Raw genomic sequence first — 21,021 nt, forward strand, 5'->3', positions numbered from 1 at the left:
CAGGGGTTGGGGATTTAGCTCAGTGGTAGAGCACAAGGCCCTGGGTTTGGTCCTCAACTCTAGCAAAAACAAAAACAAAAAGAAAAAACAAACAAACAAACAAACAAAAAAACCCAAAAACTTAGATGCTTTCATTGGACTTAAAAATTTTTGAGACAATCTTGTGTATTCCAGGCTGGCCTTAAACTCACATTGTAGCTGAGGATGACCTTAAACCTTCTGATCATCCTGCCTCTGCCTCCTGAATGCTTAAATTACAGCTGTGGTCCATTGCTTCATTTCTTGTTATAAAATATGCTGACCAAAAGCAGTTTAGGTGAGGAAAAGGCTTATAATTCCAGGTTGCAGTCCTTAGTGGTCCTGGTCATATTAATTAGCTGGTTGACTTAATACTGATACTTATGAGATGTGGAGGTTAGGCCTAATCAAACCCTGAGAATTCTTTTTAAAATTTAAAGCATTTTTGTAAGTTATATAGGTCATGCTGTGCCTCAGAATGTTTTATAATTCTAGGCTGGGGATGTAATTCAGTTCATAGTAGGGTCTCCCTAGCACAACAAAGCCCTGGGTTCAATCCCTAGCATCACATAAACCAGGCAGGCTATTTTCCATTAATACATAGTCAGTCCTTCTCTCCCTCCCTCCCTTTGCCTCCCTCTCTTACTCACACACCCCTTTGGAATCAAGGGCATTTAAATAATGCAGAGGTGGTAGGGTTCAAGAGGCTGGAGGAATATTTTAGCTAAGACAAAATTGGCTATGCGTTGATCATGGTGATGACTTGAGTGATGGTACATTTATGATTTTCAGTACTTGTGTATGTTTGAATTTATCAATAATAAAAAAAGATTAAGTAGTCACTCTTTTACAGGAGGCAATAACAGATGGCTTGGAAATTGTGGTTTCACCCAGAAGTCTACACAGTGAATTAATGTGCCCAATTTGTTTGGATATGTTGAAGAACACCATGACTACAAAGGAGTGTTTACATCGGTTCTGTGCAGATTGCATTATCACAGCCCTTAGAAGTGGGTATGTTGGAATGAGTGATTACTGGATCTTAGATTGTAATATAGCAGTGCTTTCTGGAGTTTGGGAAATACGTTGCCTATAAGTGTGGGAACTGGAACCTTTCCTAAAAAGTGTAGAGTCTGGGTTCTAATTATTGAAGTTGTCCCCAGCTCCCCTTTCTTTCTGTGTTTTAAAATAGGGTTTTTCTTACATTGTACCCAGGCTAGTCTGGAACTTGCTGTGTGGTTCAGACTTGCCTTGAGTTCCTATGCAGTTTCCTGCTTCAGACTCCCAAGTGCTGAGATTATATGGGTAAGCCCCAATACCCTGCTCACAGCCCCTCTCCACATGAGTGTAAGGTTTTTGAAATCCTGGTTAACCTGTTTTATTTAATTTTCAAGGAGATTTGGTTAACCATTTCACATTTTTGTGATAGTAAAGATAACTTTAGAAATTGGATGGTTTTCTTTTTAGCCCAACAGTCATGTTTACATTTTCTTTCTTCTCTCTTTTTTTTATTTAGCAACAAAGAATGCCCTACCTGTAGGAAAAAATTAGTTTCTAAAAGATCACTGAGGCCAGACCCAAACTTTGATGCACTCATCAGCAAAATTTACCCAAGTCGTGATGAGTACGAAGCCCATCAAGAGAGAGTGTTAGCCAGGATCAACAAGCACAACAACCAGCAGGCGCTCAGCCACAGCATTGAGGAAGGCCTGAAGATACAGGCTATGAACAGGTACGCTCGCAGAGGAGAGGGCTCATGTCCAAATCCCTCTAAATACTGACTCCACCTTTTCTGTAAGATGAAATGCACTGAGAAGTAACTGTTCTGTACAACTCTCCTTTCTTAAAGTATGACACATACTTCCAGGGTATTGCATTTAAAATACTAGACTCTTGGACTTGTGAGATCCATTGAATACACACTGGAAGGAGAGAAACAGCTTCCAAAGTTTGTCCTTTGACTTATATACTTGAGCCCCTGTAGTTAGCCCGGCTAGCTCAGTTGGTAGAGCATGAGACTCTTAATCTCAGGGTCGTGGGTTCATGCCCCATGTTGGGCGCCATTTGTAGTTAGAGTTTCCCTGCCTGGCTCAGTCAGGACAAATCTCTGTTACCCGTCAGTCCCACAGTAGCTCAGACCCAACCAAGAAAGCACACAGAAACTTACATTGTTTAGAAACTGTATGGCTGTGGCAGGCTTCTTGTTATCTACTTCTTCTATCTTAAACTAACCCATTTCTGTTAGTCTATACTTTGCCACATGGCTTGTGGCTTACCAGTGTCTTTACATGTTGCTTTTCATGGCGGCAGCTGGCGGTCTCTCCCCAGCCTTCTACTTCCCAGAATTCTCTTCTCTCTTGTCCCGCCTATACTTCCTGCCTGGCCACTGGCCAATCAGAACTTTATTTACACAGAGCGCTATCCACAGCAAGCCCCTTCTCCCCCCCCCCATACATACCTGATAATAATAAATATAAAATGCATCTTCTGCATAGAGTAGATACATTGAGAGGATTGTCTGTATATATGTCTGGTTTGAGTCTCCTTTAGTGAGTTGCTGTTCATCCTTACTACCCTGTCATAATGTCCTTATACAAAATTAGTGACCTTTGTGTTAATTATGCAGATTGATGGTTGATAGAGTTTACTTCATTGTACCTAACAACATTTAATACAGTTTATTTCTCTTTCCTCTTTTGTTTTTTTTAAAGATTTATTTATTATGTATACAGTGTTCTGCCTACATGCATGCTTGTAGGCCAGAAGAGGGCACCAGATCTCATTTTGGATGGTTGTGAGCCACCATGTGGTTGCTGGGAATTGAACTCAGGACCTCTGGAAGAACAGCCAGTGTTCTTAACCACTGAGCCATCTCTCCAGCCCTCTCTTTCCTCTTTTAATGGTTTTCTTACATGGATTTCAGGAGAGTCTGCTTGTTCTTTTTTTTTTTTTTTTTTTTTTATTAGCCATTCTTCAAAGTTGATTCATTAAGTTTTTATTTCTCTAATTCTTACAAATGGAGTGTTGGCACTATCCTTTTTTGTTTTTGTTCAACTCTCAGTACAGTAGTTTGTCTATAGATGACTTCATCTACACCATCCATCCATACTTAGACTGGACTGTTGAATTTTAGACTAAATTCATTTCCTCTTCAGTAGCTGAGAGGTTGTTCTAGGCTTGCCTGGAACTCGCTCTGTAGACCAGGCTGATCTTGAACTCACAGAGGTCTGCCTGCTTCTGCCCTCTGAGTGCTGGGATTCCAGGTGTGCAGCCGTGCCTGGTGCCCTTTCTGATTTGAGTAGTGTTCCTCAGTGGGAGGACTGTGTCGCCGCTGTGCTTACCCTGTTCTAGTTGTCGGGTTTTGTTTACCAGGTTAGTCAGTTGTCAGGGTTGGTCATCATCTTCCGAGTAGGAGATGCTAGTAAAGGTCATTGGTTTCATGACTGCTACGTGGCTGAACTGCAAAGTGGCTTCAGGTATCACTCTTCCAGATCACGGAATGAGTCTCCACATTCATATTCTCAATGATTTGGAAGTACAGTGGTCACAAACCCCTCTGCTGTAAAAGGTTAAAGAGTTCCAGTCTGTGAATTACAACGATATTTCTGAAAGTTAGATCAGTGTTAAATATTGAATTACTTTTTTTTTTTTTTGAGCTGAGGATGGAACCCAGGACCTTGTGCTTGCTAGGCAAGTGCTCTACCACTGAGCTAAATCCCCAGCCCTGAATTACTTATTTTAAGAGTACAACATAGTCCTGAGTTAGAAGGGCTTAATAGTTTATTCACTTCAGTCTCATGAGGCACACAGTTATCCTTGGTTAAAAAAAAAAAATTAGTTTTATAGGTAGTCTCTGGCCTCTGTCTCCAGAATGTTGGGATGAAAGGTGTGCACAACCCAGCTGTTTAGATCTTTTCTTTTTTTTCTTTTTCCCTTTGAGCTGAGGATTGAACCCAGGGCCTTGTGCTTGCCAGGCAAGTGCTCTACCACTGAGCTAAATCCCCAACACTAGATCTTTTATATGTGTTCATAGTGAGCTTTCTAGAACTTAGAGGGACATGTGGAAAATAATGACAATATTTTTCACCAAATTCACTAGTCAAATTTTCTCCCTTGTACTTTCTTTTTCCTTTTGAATTTTTGAATTCAAAAGTTCAGGGCTGGAGAGATGGCTCTTCAGAGGACCTTGGTTCAATTCACAACACCTACCTGGCAGCTCATAACTGTCTGTAACTACAGTTCCAGGGAATGCAACACTCTCTTCTGGCATCTGCAGGCAACACACACACATGGTGTACAGGCACACATGTAGGCCAAACACCCATACACATAAAATAAAACTAAAGGTTAAAAAGCAAACAAAATTTTAAAGTTCAGTATAAAACCTGGCTTCCAGTTTGATGCTTTAAAGACCCTAATGTAAATCTGCCTTTCCCTCTTCATTAGGTTACAGCGAGGCAAGAAGCAGCAGATTGAAAATGGCAGTGGAGCGGAGGACAATGGGGACAGTTCCCACTGTAGTAACGCATCCACACACAGCAACCAGGAAGCGGGGCCTAGTAACAAACGGACCAAAACCTCTGACGACTCTGGCCTTGAACTTGATAATAACAATGCAACAGTGGCAATTGATCCAGTGATGGATGGTGCTAGTGAAATTGAATTAGTGTTCAGGCCCCATCCAACACTTATGGAAAAGGATGACAGTGCACAGACAAGGTGAGTGTGGGAATTAGTTTCAGATTAACCTGGTTTCAGAATGTTTCATTTGGAGTTTAATTGGAAAGTTTGTATTTGAAATGAAATCGGTATTTGTCATCCTAGTTTTAAGGTTCAGTCTGAATATACCGCTGCCTAGATTGCTGTTCCTCTCTCCCTCTTCTCCCCACTTCTTCCCTTCCCTTCTCTTCTCTTTTTTTCTTTGTGTTCTTCCCAAGACAAGACGCACTGCACAAAGGATCAACCCTCATAGATGATGAAGAAAAAGGAAATCCAGAATAGGCTCTGAATTTTACACTGGCAAGGATGAGTTTCCACTCCACTCACTGTTGCCAGCAGGTGCAAATAAACAGCAAATATTTGTCAGATGAATAATTGAATAGCATATCATGCTTTTAAAATCCTAAGATCAGCCAGGGAGTATTAGCGCACGCCTTTAATCCCAACCCTCAGGAGGCCGACCAGCCTGGTCTACAGAGTGAGTTCTGGGACAGCCAGGGATACACAGAGAAACCCTATCTTGAGAAAACCAGAAATGTTAATTCTGAAGACAGTTTGCTTTTCCTGTTAGTGTTCTTGCTGTGGCCAACAGATTTTAGTGACTGGGGTTAGAAGGTGTGCTGTTTTCATTGTTGTTATTTTTTTTTTTTTTTTAAATTTAGTACACTGTAGCTGGGCGGTGGTGGCGCACGCCTGTAATCCCAGCACTTGGGAGGCAGAGCCAGGCGGATCTCTGTGAGTTCGAGGCCAGCCTGGTCTACAAAGCGAGATCCAGGAAAGGCGCAAAGCTACACAGAGAAACCCTGTCTCGGAAAAAAAAAAATTTAGTACACTGTATATTTATTTGATTTTTGTTGCTTTGTATCAAGTATTACAGAAGGTAAGGGCGGTGAGCCTTCGTAGCCTGTCTTTGCTTTTTATAGAGCAGTAAATTTCTATTCATTTTCAATAATTGGTACATATATGTTTTACATAGCTTTGTAGCTCCATAATTTAGTAATGTTTTTGATATACTCTAGAAACTAAATGTTTGATACTTTATTCTTTTAGATACATAAAAACTTCAGGTAATGCTACTGTTGATCACTTATCCAAGTATCTGGCTGTGAGGTTAGCTTTAGAAGAACTTCGAAGCAAAGGAGAATCCAACCAGATGAACCTCGATACAGCCAGTGAGAAGCAATACACCATTTACATAGCGACAGCCAGTGGCCAGTTCACTGTGAGTATTTTCATCAATGGACTGTTGAAAGTGTGAGCTTGTAAGTAAGTGGCAAGTAGTGGTGTGGGGTCTGTTAATAAGAACCCTGGGAGCCTGGAAGGAAAAGTAGCAGATGAATGCCTTTTGATGCCCTTTGTTCTGTTGTGGGCAAGATTCTGTGACCTCGTCTGTCTGTCAGTCTCACTCACTCTTGCCTTTCTCTTTGTTTTAGGTATTAAATGGCTCTTTTTCTTTGGAATTGGTCAGTGAGAAATACTGGAAAGTGAACAAGCCCATGGAACTTTATTACGCACCCACCAAGGAGCACAAATGAGCTTTGAAAAATCATTTCTGAGACTGAACTTTTTATAGCCTATTATTTCTTTAATGCTAAAGATGCATCATCATTACTTTCACGGACAGATCTGGGAGATGTTCATTTTTCTTTCTGAGCCAGACTTGTTTACACTATGAGGTTCATTTTCCCTTATTTAAGACTCTAGTAATTCAGTACTCCCCTGCCCCTTAATAGTATAAATAAGTTATATGCCACAGAAAGGGTAGTTCCTTTGGGGAGGACACTTGGACCTAGGAGGTTTTTGTGGTTTTGTGTTTTTTTTCCCCTTTTTTTTTTCCCTTCCAGTTTTTGATGTTTTGAGACAGGGTCTCATTTTATAGCCCTGGCTAGCCTGGAACTTGCTGAGTAGTCCAGGGTGGCCTTGAATTTGGAGTGATACTCCTGCCCAAGTACTGGGATTATAGGTGTGCATTACCACACCTGGCTTAAGATTCAGTTGGCCATCAGCCATCTTTCCCCCTTTCAAAAGTTTTGTAGCCTAAAGAATGTTAGACAATATGTATTCTGACTTTTTTCCCTTGGAGTCTTGTATATTTATAGTTTTCTATATAAACTGTAGTATCTTCATGAAGACCGGGGCTCAAATTTACTGTGCTTAAACAATTCTCATAGGATTATTATTTTCATGGTATTTTCTTACATAATATCTCATTTAAAAAGAGGTTCTTTATGAACTTGGTGTCCATTGTCATGCAATGTTTTTGTTTTTTTGTTTTTTCTTACCTGTTTTCCCTATAAGTTTAGAATTTCTGGTCATGGGAAGAGAATCAGAGTTCTTTGAGAACACCGTTCATTTACAGATTTCACCGAAGAAAAAAGAGATTAGATTGGTGATAAAATGTGTTCCTCAGTTGTACATTGAAGAGTTTTTTCTTCTGTATTAGTTTCACTGTTCAGTTCCTTTATTGTATATGTTTGATGCTTCTCCCTATTAAAATACCAGAAATACGGAGATATTTTGCACTTTAGCCTTGATGAAAAGTACAAGATATGTTCAAAGCGTCCCCTAATTCTTTTCTTACTAATTCAGAGCTAAAAATGGAAAAGAAAGGTTGCTTCTGTTTAAAGAATTCTTTTGATTTTGAGTTGCCATTTGTTTATAAATTTAGTGCCCTGCTAATTACACTCTGTAGAAGCAGGTTAATGGAGCGTGAACATTGCTTTGATAATAAGACAGTTCTGTAGAAGAATGTCAGCAATTGATAGTCATTCAGATATTCTTCGTTTTGTATTGAGACAGTGTTGATAGTTTGGGAGCCAAATAATACTGACTTTTGTCTTATTTTTCATTTCTGTCCTGTTTCTACATATGCCTCCAAGTTTATATTCTCACAGTATTTATAAAGACATGCTTGCATTGAGAAATTTAACCCAGAAGGGTTGTGATGAAGTAGAGCTCCAAGTACCATTGTAACTCAAGTCTGTCTAGTCATTATCAATATTTATCTGTCAGGTTTGACAGATCAGGCCAGCTTGATGTTTTAACTTGAGCCAAGTACAAACATTTAAAGGCTTACTCAATTTTTTACCATTTTATTGAAAATATTTGAAATCTGTTTTTACAATTTTTTTGGTAATCTGTGCCATAAGATTTGGAAAACCACCAAAATTATAAGAACTTTTATATCCAATTCCTTTTCTGGGGTAATGTTAAGTTGTATAGATTATTAATGCATGTTTGCTGACTATAACCCTTGTTTTGTGATGTAATTGCTTAGATTTTGTTGATAACATATTAGATTAGTGGTTGTATTAAATAACTAAATTCTCAATTGTGGTTATTAATTGAAATTTTATCTTTAAGCAGAAAGTTATTTGTGACAATGAGTTTATGCTTAGAGAATGTATGTGTTTTTAATCTTGTCAGTATGGGAGCACATCAGTTGTTTTCATCATTTAGTGAAGGTATTACATGTGTACTCCTTTGCCAAATACATAGGTAATTGGTAGAACACTGAGTGCGTTTTGGCGCGCGGGCGCGCATGTGTGCATGTGTATGCTTGCTTGGGTATGGTGGCTAGATCTGGGAGGGGAATGTTGATGGCAGAAGAAGAAATACTGTTGGCTGTCATTACCAACCAAGGATTCCAGGGATTATGCAACTCACTGTAACCACTGACATTACCAAGTTTACAGATTTCATTAGTTTGGGGAGGATTAGGAACTAAGGTCTAACGGTGTTATTCAGCTGCCCTTGAACTCTAGAGCTCAAATTATTCTCCTGCTTCATAAAGGGATGATGAGTGCAGACAATACTCACTTTAACCCTTTCCCCTCAGGGGAGTGGAGTTCAGTGCAGTGTGTACGTTTACACTGTTAGGTCCAACAAACTCAGCGATCCCTCCACAGGTTTTTGTTTTTTGTTTTTAAGAATTTGGTTGTTTTACGTAAATCATAAAATCATAGAAATATAATTTGTAGTTGTTTTCAGAGTCTTATTATGAGGATATATCAGTTTGAATTTGGTGGATGACATATGTATAGACATTTTGCATATTCATTTATTGTTAGTAGGTTGATGGGCATGTTTTACTATTCTAACATTGAGAAATTATGAAACACTTAAGTTCCTGGTGTCTATTTTGGGTGCAAATAGGAATGGACTTATTAGATCATACTGTAACTGTTTTGTTGTTTGGTTTTTTCGAGACAGGGTTTCTCTTTGTAGTTATGGTGCATATCCTGGATCTCACTCTAGACCAGGCTGGCCTTGAACTCATAGGGATCCACCTATCTCTGCCTCCCGAGTGCTGGGATTGAAGGCGTGCGCCACCACTGCCTGGAGCAACTCTTTTTTTTTGTTGTTGTTGTTTGTTTGTTGGTCCCCCACCCCACCCCAGACAGGGTTTCTCTGTAGCTTTGCGCCTGTCCTGGACTATCTCTGTAGCCCAGGCTGGCCTCGAACTCACAGAGATCCACCTGCCTCTGCCTCCCGAGTGCTGGGATTACAGGTGTGTGCCACCACCGCCCGGCTGTTTTTAATCTTTTGTGAAGTTTCCAACTGTTTTCCACAGTGGCTGTCCCCCACCATGTTACATTTCTGCATCCAGTAATGAGTAAGGGTTCCAGTTTTCTCACTGTTTCCTAGAAATCGTGTGTGTTGTGCCTGCATTTGTGTCCGTATCCTACTTGTGTGTCTCAGGCACGGAAGTCAGAGGAACACTTCGGAAGTCAGTTTCTCCTTCCACCACGTCTGATTTTGTATCAGGCTCGGATCAAGCTTGGTGGCAAGTGCCGTTGGCTGCTGAGCCACCTTGCAAGCCTTGGATTTTGAGAAGGGCTTTTGGTAGCTCTGGCTGGCCTGGAACTTGCTTGTAGCCCAGGGAGTACTCAAGCCATTGTCTTGACTCTGGCCTTCCTGAGTATTAGAGACACGTGCTACTATGCATGGCTTCCATCTTGAGATTAGTATATGGCAGAAGGTCTGGACTCAGCCTACATTTTATTTGCATGTAGACATCTAGTTTTCTCAACTGTAGAATAATACATTCTTCAGTGAATTGTTTCAGGACAAAATCAGTTGTCCATACATGTAAGGGATTCATTTTGAACTTTGAGATTCTTTTATCTATATATCCTATGCCAGTACCACACAATTTGGTTAGTTTTTAAAAATTATTTTGATTTTTTTTTTTTTACAAACTTTCAAATAAATAAAAACACTAAAACTAAGCAGTCCCAACATTTATACAACTGAATAATTTTTTTAAAGATTTATTTATTTATTATGTACCCAGAAGAGGGCACCAGATCTCATTACAGATGGTTGTGAGCCATCTTGTGGCTGCTGGGAATTGAACTCAGGACCTCTGGAAGTACAGGGTTCTCTTAACCTTTGAGCCATCTCTCCAGCCCCACAACCGAATAATTTTATATAGTTAGAATCGCCATTCAGAATGGAAACTGTGGAGTTTCACATTCAACTTTACACTTACAGTGTTGGATATATTTTATGCACTTATTCAACATCAAAACCAAAGAATACTCTTTAAAACTTGAGTTTCATATTCCGCTCTTGCTCATCCCCTATATTTAGTGGTTTTTTTTGTTGTTGTTCTTCTCTATCACTTTGTAATATGTATTATATAATTTTACCCATTTGAACCTTATGAGGAAGACATTATTTTCTTGAGCATTTCAGCTTAAAAATACTTGGATTTCTGTATGTATACCCACTTTCACTCTGTCTTTTTTAATAGGATCTCTAGGTAGCTGTCCTGGAAATTGTTGTAGACCAAGCTAGCCTTGAATTCACAGAGATCTGCCTGCCTCTCTCTCTTGACTTGAGCATTGGGGATTAAACGTGTGCGCCACCAAGCATCCCAGCCTTTGTATGCACACCTTTTATATACCAGTTTTCTGAGCATAATTATAGGAAAAGAGTAGTTTACATTTGTAGCTATAAAATCAACCCTCTTGACTAGACATGTAGCTTAACTACTAGAGTGCTTACCAGCAAAGTGTAAAACATACACGTTACCAGAAATGGCAAGCATGCCTGTGAGTCCAACATTTAGGGTGGTGGAGAAGGAAGATCAGAGACCAAGTCATCCTCTGATAATAGAAAGCCCAGCTTAGGGGACATTACATTAGACCTGTCTTTAGAAAATAAAGGCCTTCAACAATTCGGTTATAAGGCAAAAAGAACAATGTAGAAACTGTCAAAATCAATAGATTTTTTAAAAAATTACACTTGTGTATATGTTTTTGTGTTGCCCTCTTCCATGCCTGGTGTCTGCAGAGGCTACAAGAGGTCATTAGATCCCCTAGAAGGATTTAAAGACAGTTGTGAGCTGCCATGTTATCAAACTTAGGTCCTATGCAAGAGCAACCAGTGCCCTTAACTGCTGAGCCATCTCGCCAACCCATTTTGTTTCTTTTTAGAAAATTAATAGTCTTAACTGGTACCTCATTTCTCTGATGGCTTATGTTGAACATTTTTCATGTGTTTACTGATCATTTATGTATGTCTTCAGAGCAACGTATATTCAAATCTTCTGTGTGTTTATGTGTATTGGGCTTGAACCCTCCTCACAGTGGAACATCTTCACAAAGCTACACATCCTCTGCCCTTTATTTCTTTAAATGAAGTTTTTCTAGGTTAGTTAAATTGGCCTCAAACCTCAGAGACCAAATGATTGATTGGTTTTCCTGCCTCTGCCTGCCGAGAAGCTGGCCTTGCTCCTTTGCCAACATACTGTTTTATTTACATTTATTTAGTGTGAGCGTGTGTGTTTGTATATGTGTGTGTCCGCGTCCATCCATCCTTTGATTTCTGTCACTGGTGTTAAAAATACTTGACTGAAAAACAGCTTTGGGAGGAAAGTTGTCCCTGGTCCCCTACCCGCTTGGTACTTGGGAAAGCTGGCCCCACCCCTCACCATGGGTGGGAGAGCTGACTCAGCTCCTCACCTGAGGGGCATGGTTAGCTACCAGCCTGGCACACATCCAGGACTTGGAGTTGGCATTCCCCGACATTACCCTATCTATGACCTGCTGGATTGCTTTAAGGTACTGGCCCTGTGCAATCAACTGCAGGATCTCCAGGGGCAACACCAAAAGGAGTTTGGGTGAGGGTCCAGTATTGATTGTATACCAGAAGCCAGAGGCCTTGAGCCAGACCAACACTACATTACACAATGAACATTTGCAAGTAAAGCTGTTTGGACAAAGAGTACACCACAGCTCCAAAAGCCACTAAGATGAAGAGGTGATGGAGTGATGGGAAAGATGGAGGATCGAAGTGGGGTTTTTCCGCTTGTTTTGTTTTAACCTTATTTTTATCTCATTTTTATTTGTAAGTTTTCCTTGGGGGGGGACGCTACAAGGGTGAAGGGCATATATATAGAGAAGGACTTGTAAATGAGTGGGATTGGGGTACATGATGAGCAATTTCCAAAGAATCAATAAAAAATTGTTTAAAAAAATCAGTTTAAAGATGGGCAAAGGGTTCAAATAGCTCTCAAATGACAAATAGCCAACAAGTATATGAAGAACTGCTGGAAACTGTAAGCAGCCCATGGTAGACATTGAACTAGAAATTTAGCTGCATTTTGCTGAGAGCCAGGAACATCACTGATTAGTGTAGTGGGTAGCCATCCCAGCCTTGGCCGGGAAGTTCCAACCCCCATTGAGGCTTCGGTAATGGTCACGCCCACAAGGCAGGGGCGGAGGAGGAAGCGGAAGACCCAGGATAGAGAGGAGGTCTCTCTCGGTTCTGGGACGCTGGACGTTGGAGGTAGACCGAGCAGAGTTCTCCAGAGAACACCGCCAGACTGCGCCATACCTTTGCCAGACCCTACAACCTATCCCTTCATTTGTAAGCTACCCCACAAAATAAACCTCCCTTTTAACTACGTGGAGTAGCCTTAATAATTTCACCAATAGATTAGCTTCCTAACACTGTCTTCCTCGTCTAGCCTGCTTGGTGTATAAGGAGGACAAACGCTAGATCATTCCAAAGCTTAGTCCTGCCTTCCCCTCCTGTCAGGTGTTTGGTCTCTGAGGGTGACAGTGATAGTGTTCTCCTTACCCCGTCTCCTCCACGTGTAGCAGGGTGAGGGTGTGCGAACACCAAGGCCACTGAGTCTTGTTTCTCCTGAGCAGTTGTCCTTCAGATGACATCTAGTTAGAAGGTTCTCTTAGAACAATCAGACCATTAGTGTGTAAATGGAGATCCTTTGCTTTAGAATAAAGTACAAATGTTTTTGCATAGACTATTTAGTGTTTATCAAGTCACTATAATCAGAAAGTGTAGAAGGGCTACTATCAGAACAAAGATTAGTGTTTGTGAGTTTTCGAAAACAGAAACTGATTACCTTGTGGGAGATAAGTTAGTGTAGCCATTATGGAAAACTAGAGGTCCCTCAGATAGTGAATGAAGAGCTCAGCTGGATGTGGTTGTGCACACTTAATCCCAGCACCCAAGAAGCAGAAGCATGCCCATCTTTGAGTTTGAGGCCAGCCTGGTCTACATATCGAGTTCCGTGCTAGCTACAGTTAGACGCATCGGGTATATTTTATGCACTTACTCACACACACACACACACACACAAAATCCATGCCAGAATTAGAATTAGAAATATTTTTCTGTTGCTTTGATAAAATTTCACAACCAATGCAACTTACAGAAGGAAGCGATTTTTTTATGTGGGCTTATGGTTTCCGAAGGGTAAGAGTCCAACGTGGAGAGGCATGGCAGCAAGTGGAGAGCTGGAGCAAGTAGGATAGGGCTGGCTGTGTTATCTCAAAGGCCACCCCTAGTGACATACTTCATCGAGGCAGCATCACCTAAACCTCCCTAGACAGTGACACCAACTGGGAATCAAGTGGCCAATTCCCAAGTCTATGGAGGACGTTTCTCACTCAAACCACATCTGTCCACATGAAATAAAGGCACTAAGATGATCTGCATTCATGTTTATGAATGTGTATACAAGTGTATACACATCCATTGGAATACTGGAAGAAAATTAAGTTGTGACAACATGGATGAATCTGGATGGTGCTCCAGTCAAGTGAATGAGCAAGCTACAGAAAGACATGGCATGATCGATCTCACTTATACATGGGATCTGAGCAAACTAAATTAAGCGGCATAGAAGAGAACGGGTCAGGGTGGAGTGAATGACAAAGAATGACAAAGTGGGGTTAAAAGTAAGAAAAGATGAAAAGGGCATGCCCTCCATTCTTGATGAAATATAACCTAAAGGTTTAGGGGTGAGGAGATTCTTAGGTCATGAAAATAGACCCTTCATCAATGGCATTTGTGCCTTTAGGAAAGCCAGGTTTCCCAGCACTGTCCCCTCCCAACATGTAAATCGATATACATGGAGTAGTGTAAGGTGCCCAGAAAACATCAGCTCAGGTATCTCAAATCATCTTCATTCAATTTAGTGGTTGATGTTTAAATGAAGATTATTAACATACTTAGATAATACATCTTAGATCTATTCCCTCTTCTCTAAATAATTAATTTGACTTGCTAAATATATATTTATTGTTTGGTAAAAATAAAGACAATGAAAGTCACTGTCTTTCTGTGCCTAACCAAAATACTTTAGTTCCACTCTGACCAGCATCTTCTCCATGTTAAGGGGCTGCTGTCTTTTTTAATCTGTGAAATAAGAATGCTTTATTTATTTACTTAGTTTTTTGTTTTGGAAACAGGATTTCTCTGTGTGACAGCACTGGATGTCCTGGAACTCTCTGTAGACCAACCAGGATATTAGTAACTACTAGACTACAAGAGTGGGTGTGGTTATTTATTGGGTTATTTGTTAGGATTATCAGTAGACCTAATACATAGTTGGGACTGGGCTAATTATCAAGTGATCTATGGGAGCAAACCAATTTCTCAATCCTATTTGATTTACATACCTGAAAAATGTAGGTGTGACTTAAGCCAGGGTAGTTATGACCATTCACCCGGGCCTAATTTTAGTATTTTCTCCAAGTCCTTTGTGAAAGGATCCTGATACCACCTCAAGCCTTGTCCATACTGCACTCAGCAGGTAGAGTCACCTGCAGCTCTTAAGCAGAGAAATGTGGTGCAGACAGAAATTCTCATGCTGTTCAGAGTACTCATCTGGTCTGGAGTTAATCCTAAATTCTGGAAACTAGAGCTAGTTTTATGGGAGTCTACAGTAAGCAGAATTCTGAACCAAGTTCATCACAGTGGCCCTAAACACACCTTTGCTTTCTTCTACCATTTTTCTGGTTAGTGTATGAACATAAGCTGCTAACACTGTCAACATGCTAGTTTGTTTGAAGTGTTGGGGACTGAGTTAAGGGCTTTGTAAACGGGCAAGTGCTCCCATCATTGAGCCACACCTCCAGCCTGCTTTCTTAAGTTTTAATGAAGGGTTAGTTACATTACTTTACAATGGAGCCATCTCAAACACAGTATCTTGAACAAAATTGCTAACGCTATTTTACTTGACATTTAAAAACCTTTTGAAATAATGTATTTGAGTGTTTTGCCTACATCTATGTACTTGAACCCAGCGAGGTCAGAAATCGGCACTGGTTTCCCTAAAATTGGGAGTTATGGATAGTTTTGTGTACCATGTAGGGGCTAGAACCAAACACAGATCCTCTATAAGAACAAGTGCTCGTAACTGCTGAGCCTCTGAGACATGGAGTTTTTCAGTATTTTCTCTTTAGGTTGATACAGTGCCTAATCACAGTTTTTGACTACTCCCTGCAGACTTTCAAATTTTTTTTTTAGTTTGCTTTTATATGTAAATATATTACTTAAATGTATTTCAGATGATAAATCACATGCTTCTGTGTCAAATTAGGCTCTTAAAGGAGGGTGTGGTAGCACAAACCTTTAATTCTAGCACTCAAGAGGCAGAGGCTGGAGGATCTCTGAATTTGAAACCAGCCTGGTCTACCTAGTGAGGTTCAGGTCAGACCCTGTTTCAAAAACAAAACAAGCTGGGCGGTGGTGGCGCATGCCTTTAATCCCAGCACTTGGGAGGCAGAGCCAGGCAGGTCTCTGTGAGTTCGAGGCTAGCCTGTTCTACAGAGCGAGATCTAGGACAAGAAAACAAAAACAAAAACAAAAGAAACCCAAAAAAACAAAACCAAGAATCCCTCCCCTCCCCACCAAATTTGTTTTTTGCATAACATTCAACTCAGAACTGCTCAGTATAATCAGGCTAATGAACACTTAGCAAAATTTGAGATTATAAAGTATTCAGTTTAGCAAAATATGTATTGAATCAGATGGGTGAATGCTTGTTTGCTAATTTGCTCTATAGTAATTAAGTATTTATAAAGGTATGTTGCTTTATGTCCATTAGTAACTGAAATGGGCAAAACCTGTGGGCAAAGGAAGCTGACCTGCATCTCACCTCGTCCTGAATTTGACCAAAATGCATTGTATTAGTTGAGGGAGGAAAAACCCTTTTGGGAGCGTGTTGTAATGGCATTTTCTCCTTTACTTCTGCCAACGTAGTGCCGGATTTCCTCTAATTCCTTCCCCACCATCCAGTTTTCTGCTTGTACTTTCTGTTGTAATTTTCTCTCCCAGGCCTCCCCTGAGGAATACTTACGGGGAAATATGGATCCAATCCTTAAAACAGGAGTCCTAAACTTTATATGAAGTCTTTAAATCTAAATTCTTCAAATGACACAAGAATATTCATTAATAAAACAAGATTTTTTTTTCCCCGGGGTTGGGGATTTAGCTCAGTGGTAGAGTGCTTGCCTAGCAAGCACAAGGCCCTGGGTTCGATCCTCAGCTCCACAAAAAAAAAAAAAAAAGATTTTTTTTTCCCCTCCTAATCTTAATGGTTATGTTAGTCTGTGCTACTTACAAAACAATGTATGTATATCTCAATAACAAAACCAACTCTGCCAACCACATGTGTCTGGTGCCCTCCGAGTTCAGAGTTATGGATGGCTGGGAGCCTCCATGTGGAGCTGGGAACAGATTCTGGGTCCTGCAATAGCAGCAAGTGCTCTTAACTGCTGAGCCATCTCTCCAGCCCCACGCCTCTCTTGAGATGGCAAAGTTTAACTTCTGAGTGGTGCCACAACTAAGCTAATGGACATTGATATATGCATTAACTGGGGCACCTAAGGGTCACTACACGGTTTCATAATAAAAATCTCTGGGATTTTGTATTTGTAGGCATTATTATGACAATGACATCAGTTATTTTGACAAAAATCTTATTCTGAAGTTTAGTCATCTAGAATATAAACTTGTAAAAAATAGTTTTGTAGCAGGCAAGTAGTAAATTTCTCGAAAGCTATAAGGACAGGAGGCAGAGCCAGGCGGATCTCTGAGTTCAAGGCCAGCCTGGTCTACAGAGTGAGTTCCAGGAAAGGAACAAAGCTACACAGAGAAACCCTGTCTTGAAAAAAAGAAAAAAGATCAAATTTTGCTGGGCACTGGTGGCACATGCCTTTAATCCCAGCACTCGGGAGTCAGAACCAGGCGGATCTCTGTGAGTTCGAGGACAGCCTGGTCTACAGGGCAAGATCCAGGAAAGGCGCAAAGTTACACAGAGAAACCCTGTCTCAAACTCCCCACTCCCCCAAAAAAGGCTATAAGGAAATCAATCAATGAGAAGTATGATTTCTCAAAAGTAGGAAAATATTTTAGAATTGTGTTTTAAGTGAGTCATCTAGAAGAACATTCATTATTACTATTTTATACAGGGTCATTCTCCAGCTTTATTCTGTATGTTACATACAAGAATAAACACCATAAACCAGTGGAGATGTCCTCAAGAAGAAAAAATGCTACGCTGGGTGCTTGGTGCATGCCTGCTTTCCAGCTACTTGAGAGACTAAGCTAGACTCTAGGTTTGATCCCTGGTACCAGAAGAAATAAGGGATGACTTTCAGAATATGCTTAAATTTCCAAGAGATACATGTGAAAATTTTTTAAATTACTGAACAGTAGCGTGAGCCCAGTCAGAAACTTGGCTTCATCATGAAATGTTTTTATTAATTTTTTTTTCTTTAAAATAATAAAAACTTAAAAAGCAAAGCTCTCACACCAGCCAAGTCAGAAACAGCCAATTTTCTGAATGAAAACAGTGCTTTTTAAATTTTTTATCTTATTTCACTACGTTGAAAGAATTAAAAAAAAGAATTACAGTTGGTACAGAATCACTGGGCTGTCGTAGAACCCTGAGAAGAAAGGCTTCTCGGTTTACCACCTTCTGCAGCCGCTCACTTCTGCTTTGTCGTTCACCGACATTTCAACCCTGTCAGCCACCGTCTCCTCGGGCGCCGTCTGCACGGGGCCTTCGGACTGTCCCCCGGTGTAGGTGGGGGTGCTGTGCTTCAACAGGATGGACTTGAACTGCACCAGAGGTGCGTCTGTGCGAATGCCCATGGGGTCAAAGTGAGTTCGGCTCACTCGAAAGCCTGCTTGGGAAAGACAGCACAGGAACTTCTTTAACCTGCAATAGGGAGAGGAAAAGTCACTAAGTTCTTACTTCAACCACAAGGTTATTAAAATATGAAGAAAACATTTTATGCTGTCTGGCTGCCTTACTTTGGCATATTCATCCCTTTGATGCTATGTCTGTGGATGTTGTAATAAAAGGGGGGATGTGCAGCGCTGACGTCAGTCTTCTGCTTCTTGGCTGTATTTATGATCATTTCGCTGCTTTTCCTCTTTCCTGGAACACACACACACGATAAGCATGCTCTTCAAAACTGCAGGTGGAGTGCTTCATAACCTTGCTGCTTCCTGGATTCTCACTGTCCTTCACTCATGGAATTTGTCCTATCATAGCTTGAGTCAGGACTCCCCTCCACCTTCCTTAAGCCACCACTATTTCCACTTCCTGTCTGAAGCCTGTTTATGAACTGGAGCTCACTACATCACCGTTGCCTAGAGTCCACACACCACCACCAGAGCCTGACTAAATCCTGTCTGTCTTCTTCCTTGTTTCCTGCGTGCAGGTCCTGTGTATGTGCAAATCCTCTTTCTAAATTATAGTCTAAGTTCCTGGGGACAATGTCATTCATTTTTTCACATCTGCTTTACTGATACATAGTAAGTCTTCAATGAATGTGAAAAACAAAAACAGAACCATCATGTATGAAATTCTCAAAAAAAAAAAAAAATCTTAAAACATCAAAATCAAGAAGGGGAAGAGAAATGGCCCTTGGAGGGGACTGGGGTTCAGTTCTCAGCACCCACATGGTAGCTCACAGCTGCTCATTCATTACTCGGAATCCAGTGTCTTTCTCTGGACTCTGACGTAACTGCACTCACATGTGCACATACCCCCGCTAGTATATACATCAAGTGAACATTTACAAAACAAAACAACACCCTGACTTTGCTATTGTTCAGAGACTGGGTGAATGACAATAAATACAGATAAGAATTAAAATACCTAAGTTTCAAGAGTGCTAACACAGACTACTTCTCAACATTGGAATTAGTCTTTCCATTTTAGGTAAAAGGAGGCAAACAAGTTATTCTGGTAGTTTATCTTTACACACACACACACACACACACACACACACGAGTAACTGAGACTTTGAACACTATAAGGAAATTCTGTGTGAACTTTCAGCCTATGATTACTATGTATTAGATAGGTCTTACTCTTTCTTGTCCAGGCTAGACAAGGGCTTTGTTTTAAAGCTGTAAGCTCAGGTTGGGGATTTAGCTCAGTGGTAGAGTGCTTGCAAGGCCCTGGGTTCGATCCTCAGCTCAAAAAAAAAAAAAGCTGTGAGCTCAAGAGATCCTCCTGCCCAAACCTGCTTTTGCTGGCACTACAGGAATGTGTCGTGGTGCCCAGCTAAGCCGTGACTATATGTAGGTACTATCCTCAGGACATGGTGTTTCTTCAGGACAGACAATTAACACCTGCTTAAACACAAGTGCCCCAAAGTGCACAAAAATGGTAGAGGAAGCCAAAGATGAATTATTGTTCAACTGCTTCCTTTTCACAATAAAACAAAAATGGTGACTTCGGACTGCCAAGTTAAAATAAACCAGATAAATAAAATTGGAGTATCAATCAATGTGACATGTAATGAAAAGGATTACACCCACATGCAGAACAAATTACAGAAAAGCCTCTGATGAAGAAATCTGACTTAACACCTTAATAGTGACTATTAGAAGCAGCACATGGATTTTCTTTTTGCCTGCGTTGTACTGGTAGTCTTCACATAAACATAAAGATCTATGGCTATAGAATAGCCCATAGAGGTTAGTTCAACTCCCTTATCTTAGGTGTAAGAAAGATCTTTCAGGTTGAAAATATGTTAAAGCATAATGATGTTTTACCTTCTATTAAAAAGACGGAAGACATTTCTGCTAAAAATGAAGACTCTGGTAAAGGTTCCACCACCAACACAATGAGGTGGCAGTGTTCTGAGAGTCTGTGCCATACAGCACACCAGAATGCTGCTTTGTCAATCTGCTTTTCAGGACATGATCCTTTTCAGTTATTTGCACTCTACCAAATGAGCTGAAGATGCTAAATGACATGATCAGCAAGTTATTAAACCATATACTCTTTTTTTTGTTTGTTTTTTTGAGACAGGGTTTCTCTGCATAGCTTTGCACCTTTACTGGAACTTACTTGGTAGCCCAGGCTGGCCTCGAACTCACAGAGATCTGCCTGGCTCTGCCTCCGAGTGCTGGGATTAAAGGCGTGCACCACCACCGCCCGGCTTTAAACCATATACTCTTAACAGGAATTGTAAGCTTTCTTTTCATTGACTAAGTGAGCCACCACTACTACAATATTACAGCTCATTACAGGCTACTGCTCTTCAGCTTTAATGCTATCCATGTTCTGTTTTTAAATCTGTATTTAAGACACATTTAGAATGCACCGATACTTAATAGTTACATAGTATAATATATACATACCCTGTGCACTGTAAATATCTACTGTGGTATCATCGGTAGTTTTAATAAATACACCATTTTCTTCTAAAATAAAAACAAATGGGAAAAATATTTATAGATGACATTAAGTAACAATTTAATGTTTAAATAAACCTGGAATCCTTTTCACATTTTTGAATATACAAGAATGGTATTTTTTAACTTTCTGGGCCAGTGAGATAGCTCAGCAGGTAAAAGCTCTTGCAATCTGAGTTCAATTCCCAGAACCCATGTAAAGGGAGGACAGAACTGACTTTGTAAAGCTGTCCTCAGACCTCCACACATGTGCCTATACACACTTATACACACACATACAGAGGAGTAACAATAATATTA

At 40.4% G+C, this 21,021-nt stretch overlaps 2 protein-coding genes and 1 non-coding gene across 5 annotated transcripts in view; 2 read left to right on the plus strand and 1 right to left on the minus strand.

The window, feature by feature from the left end:
- Rnf2 (ring finger protein 2) overlaps window positions 1-6,583 on the plus strand; it is a 28,284-nt gene extending 21,701 nt beyond the window's left edge. The window contains exons 3-7 of the mRNA XM_036202423.1: window positions 872-1,032; window positions 1,535-1,750; window positions 4,465-4,737; window positions 5,788-5,959; window positions 6,171-6,583. Coding sequence (XP_036058316.1) covers window positions 872-1,032; window positions 1,535-1,750; window positions 4,465-4,737; window positions 5,788-5,959; window positions 6,171-6,272 — 924 coding nt within the window. The 3' untranslated portion in view covers window positions 6,273-6,583. The remainder of the gene's footprint in view (window positions 1-871; window positions 1,033-1,534; window positions 1,751-4,464; window positions 4,738-5,787; window positions 5,960-6,170) is intronic.
- Window positions 2,006-2,078, plus strand: Trnak-cuu. The gene has a single exon. It is a non-coding gene; the product is annotated as a tRNA-Lys (tRNA).
- Window positions 6,584-17,498: 10,915 nt separating the features above from the next.
- Window positions 17,499-21,021, minus strand: part of Trmt1l (tRNA methyltransferase 1 like) — a 31,692-nt gene continuing 28,169 nt past the window's right edge. The window contains exons 13-15 of one of the 3 annotated variants that reach the window (XM_036202243.1): window positions 20,668-20,730; window positions 18,319-18,445; window positions 17,508-18,223 (exon numbers count right to left, since the gene is read on the minus strand). In XM_036202243.1, the coding sequence (XP_036058136.1) occupies window positions 17,971-18,223; window positions 18,319-18,445; window positions 20,668-20,730 (443 nt within the window). In that variant the 3' untranslated portion in view covers window positions 17,508-17,970. Of the gene's footprint in view, window positions 18,224-18,318; window positions 18,446-20,667; window positions 20,731-21,021 lie in introns of all 3 variants that reach the window. The other 2 variants (XM_036202241.1, XM_036202242.1) reach the window with 2 other exon arrangements.

This window comes from Onychomys torridus, chromosome 11, assembly GCF_903995425.1.
Source record: "Onychomys torridus chromosome 11, mOncTor1.1, whole genome shotgun sequence".
Lineage (NCBI taxonomy): Eukaryota > Metazoa > Chordata > Mammalia > Rodentia > Cricetidae > Onychomys > Onychomys torridus.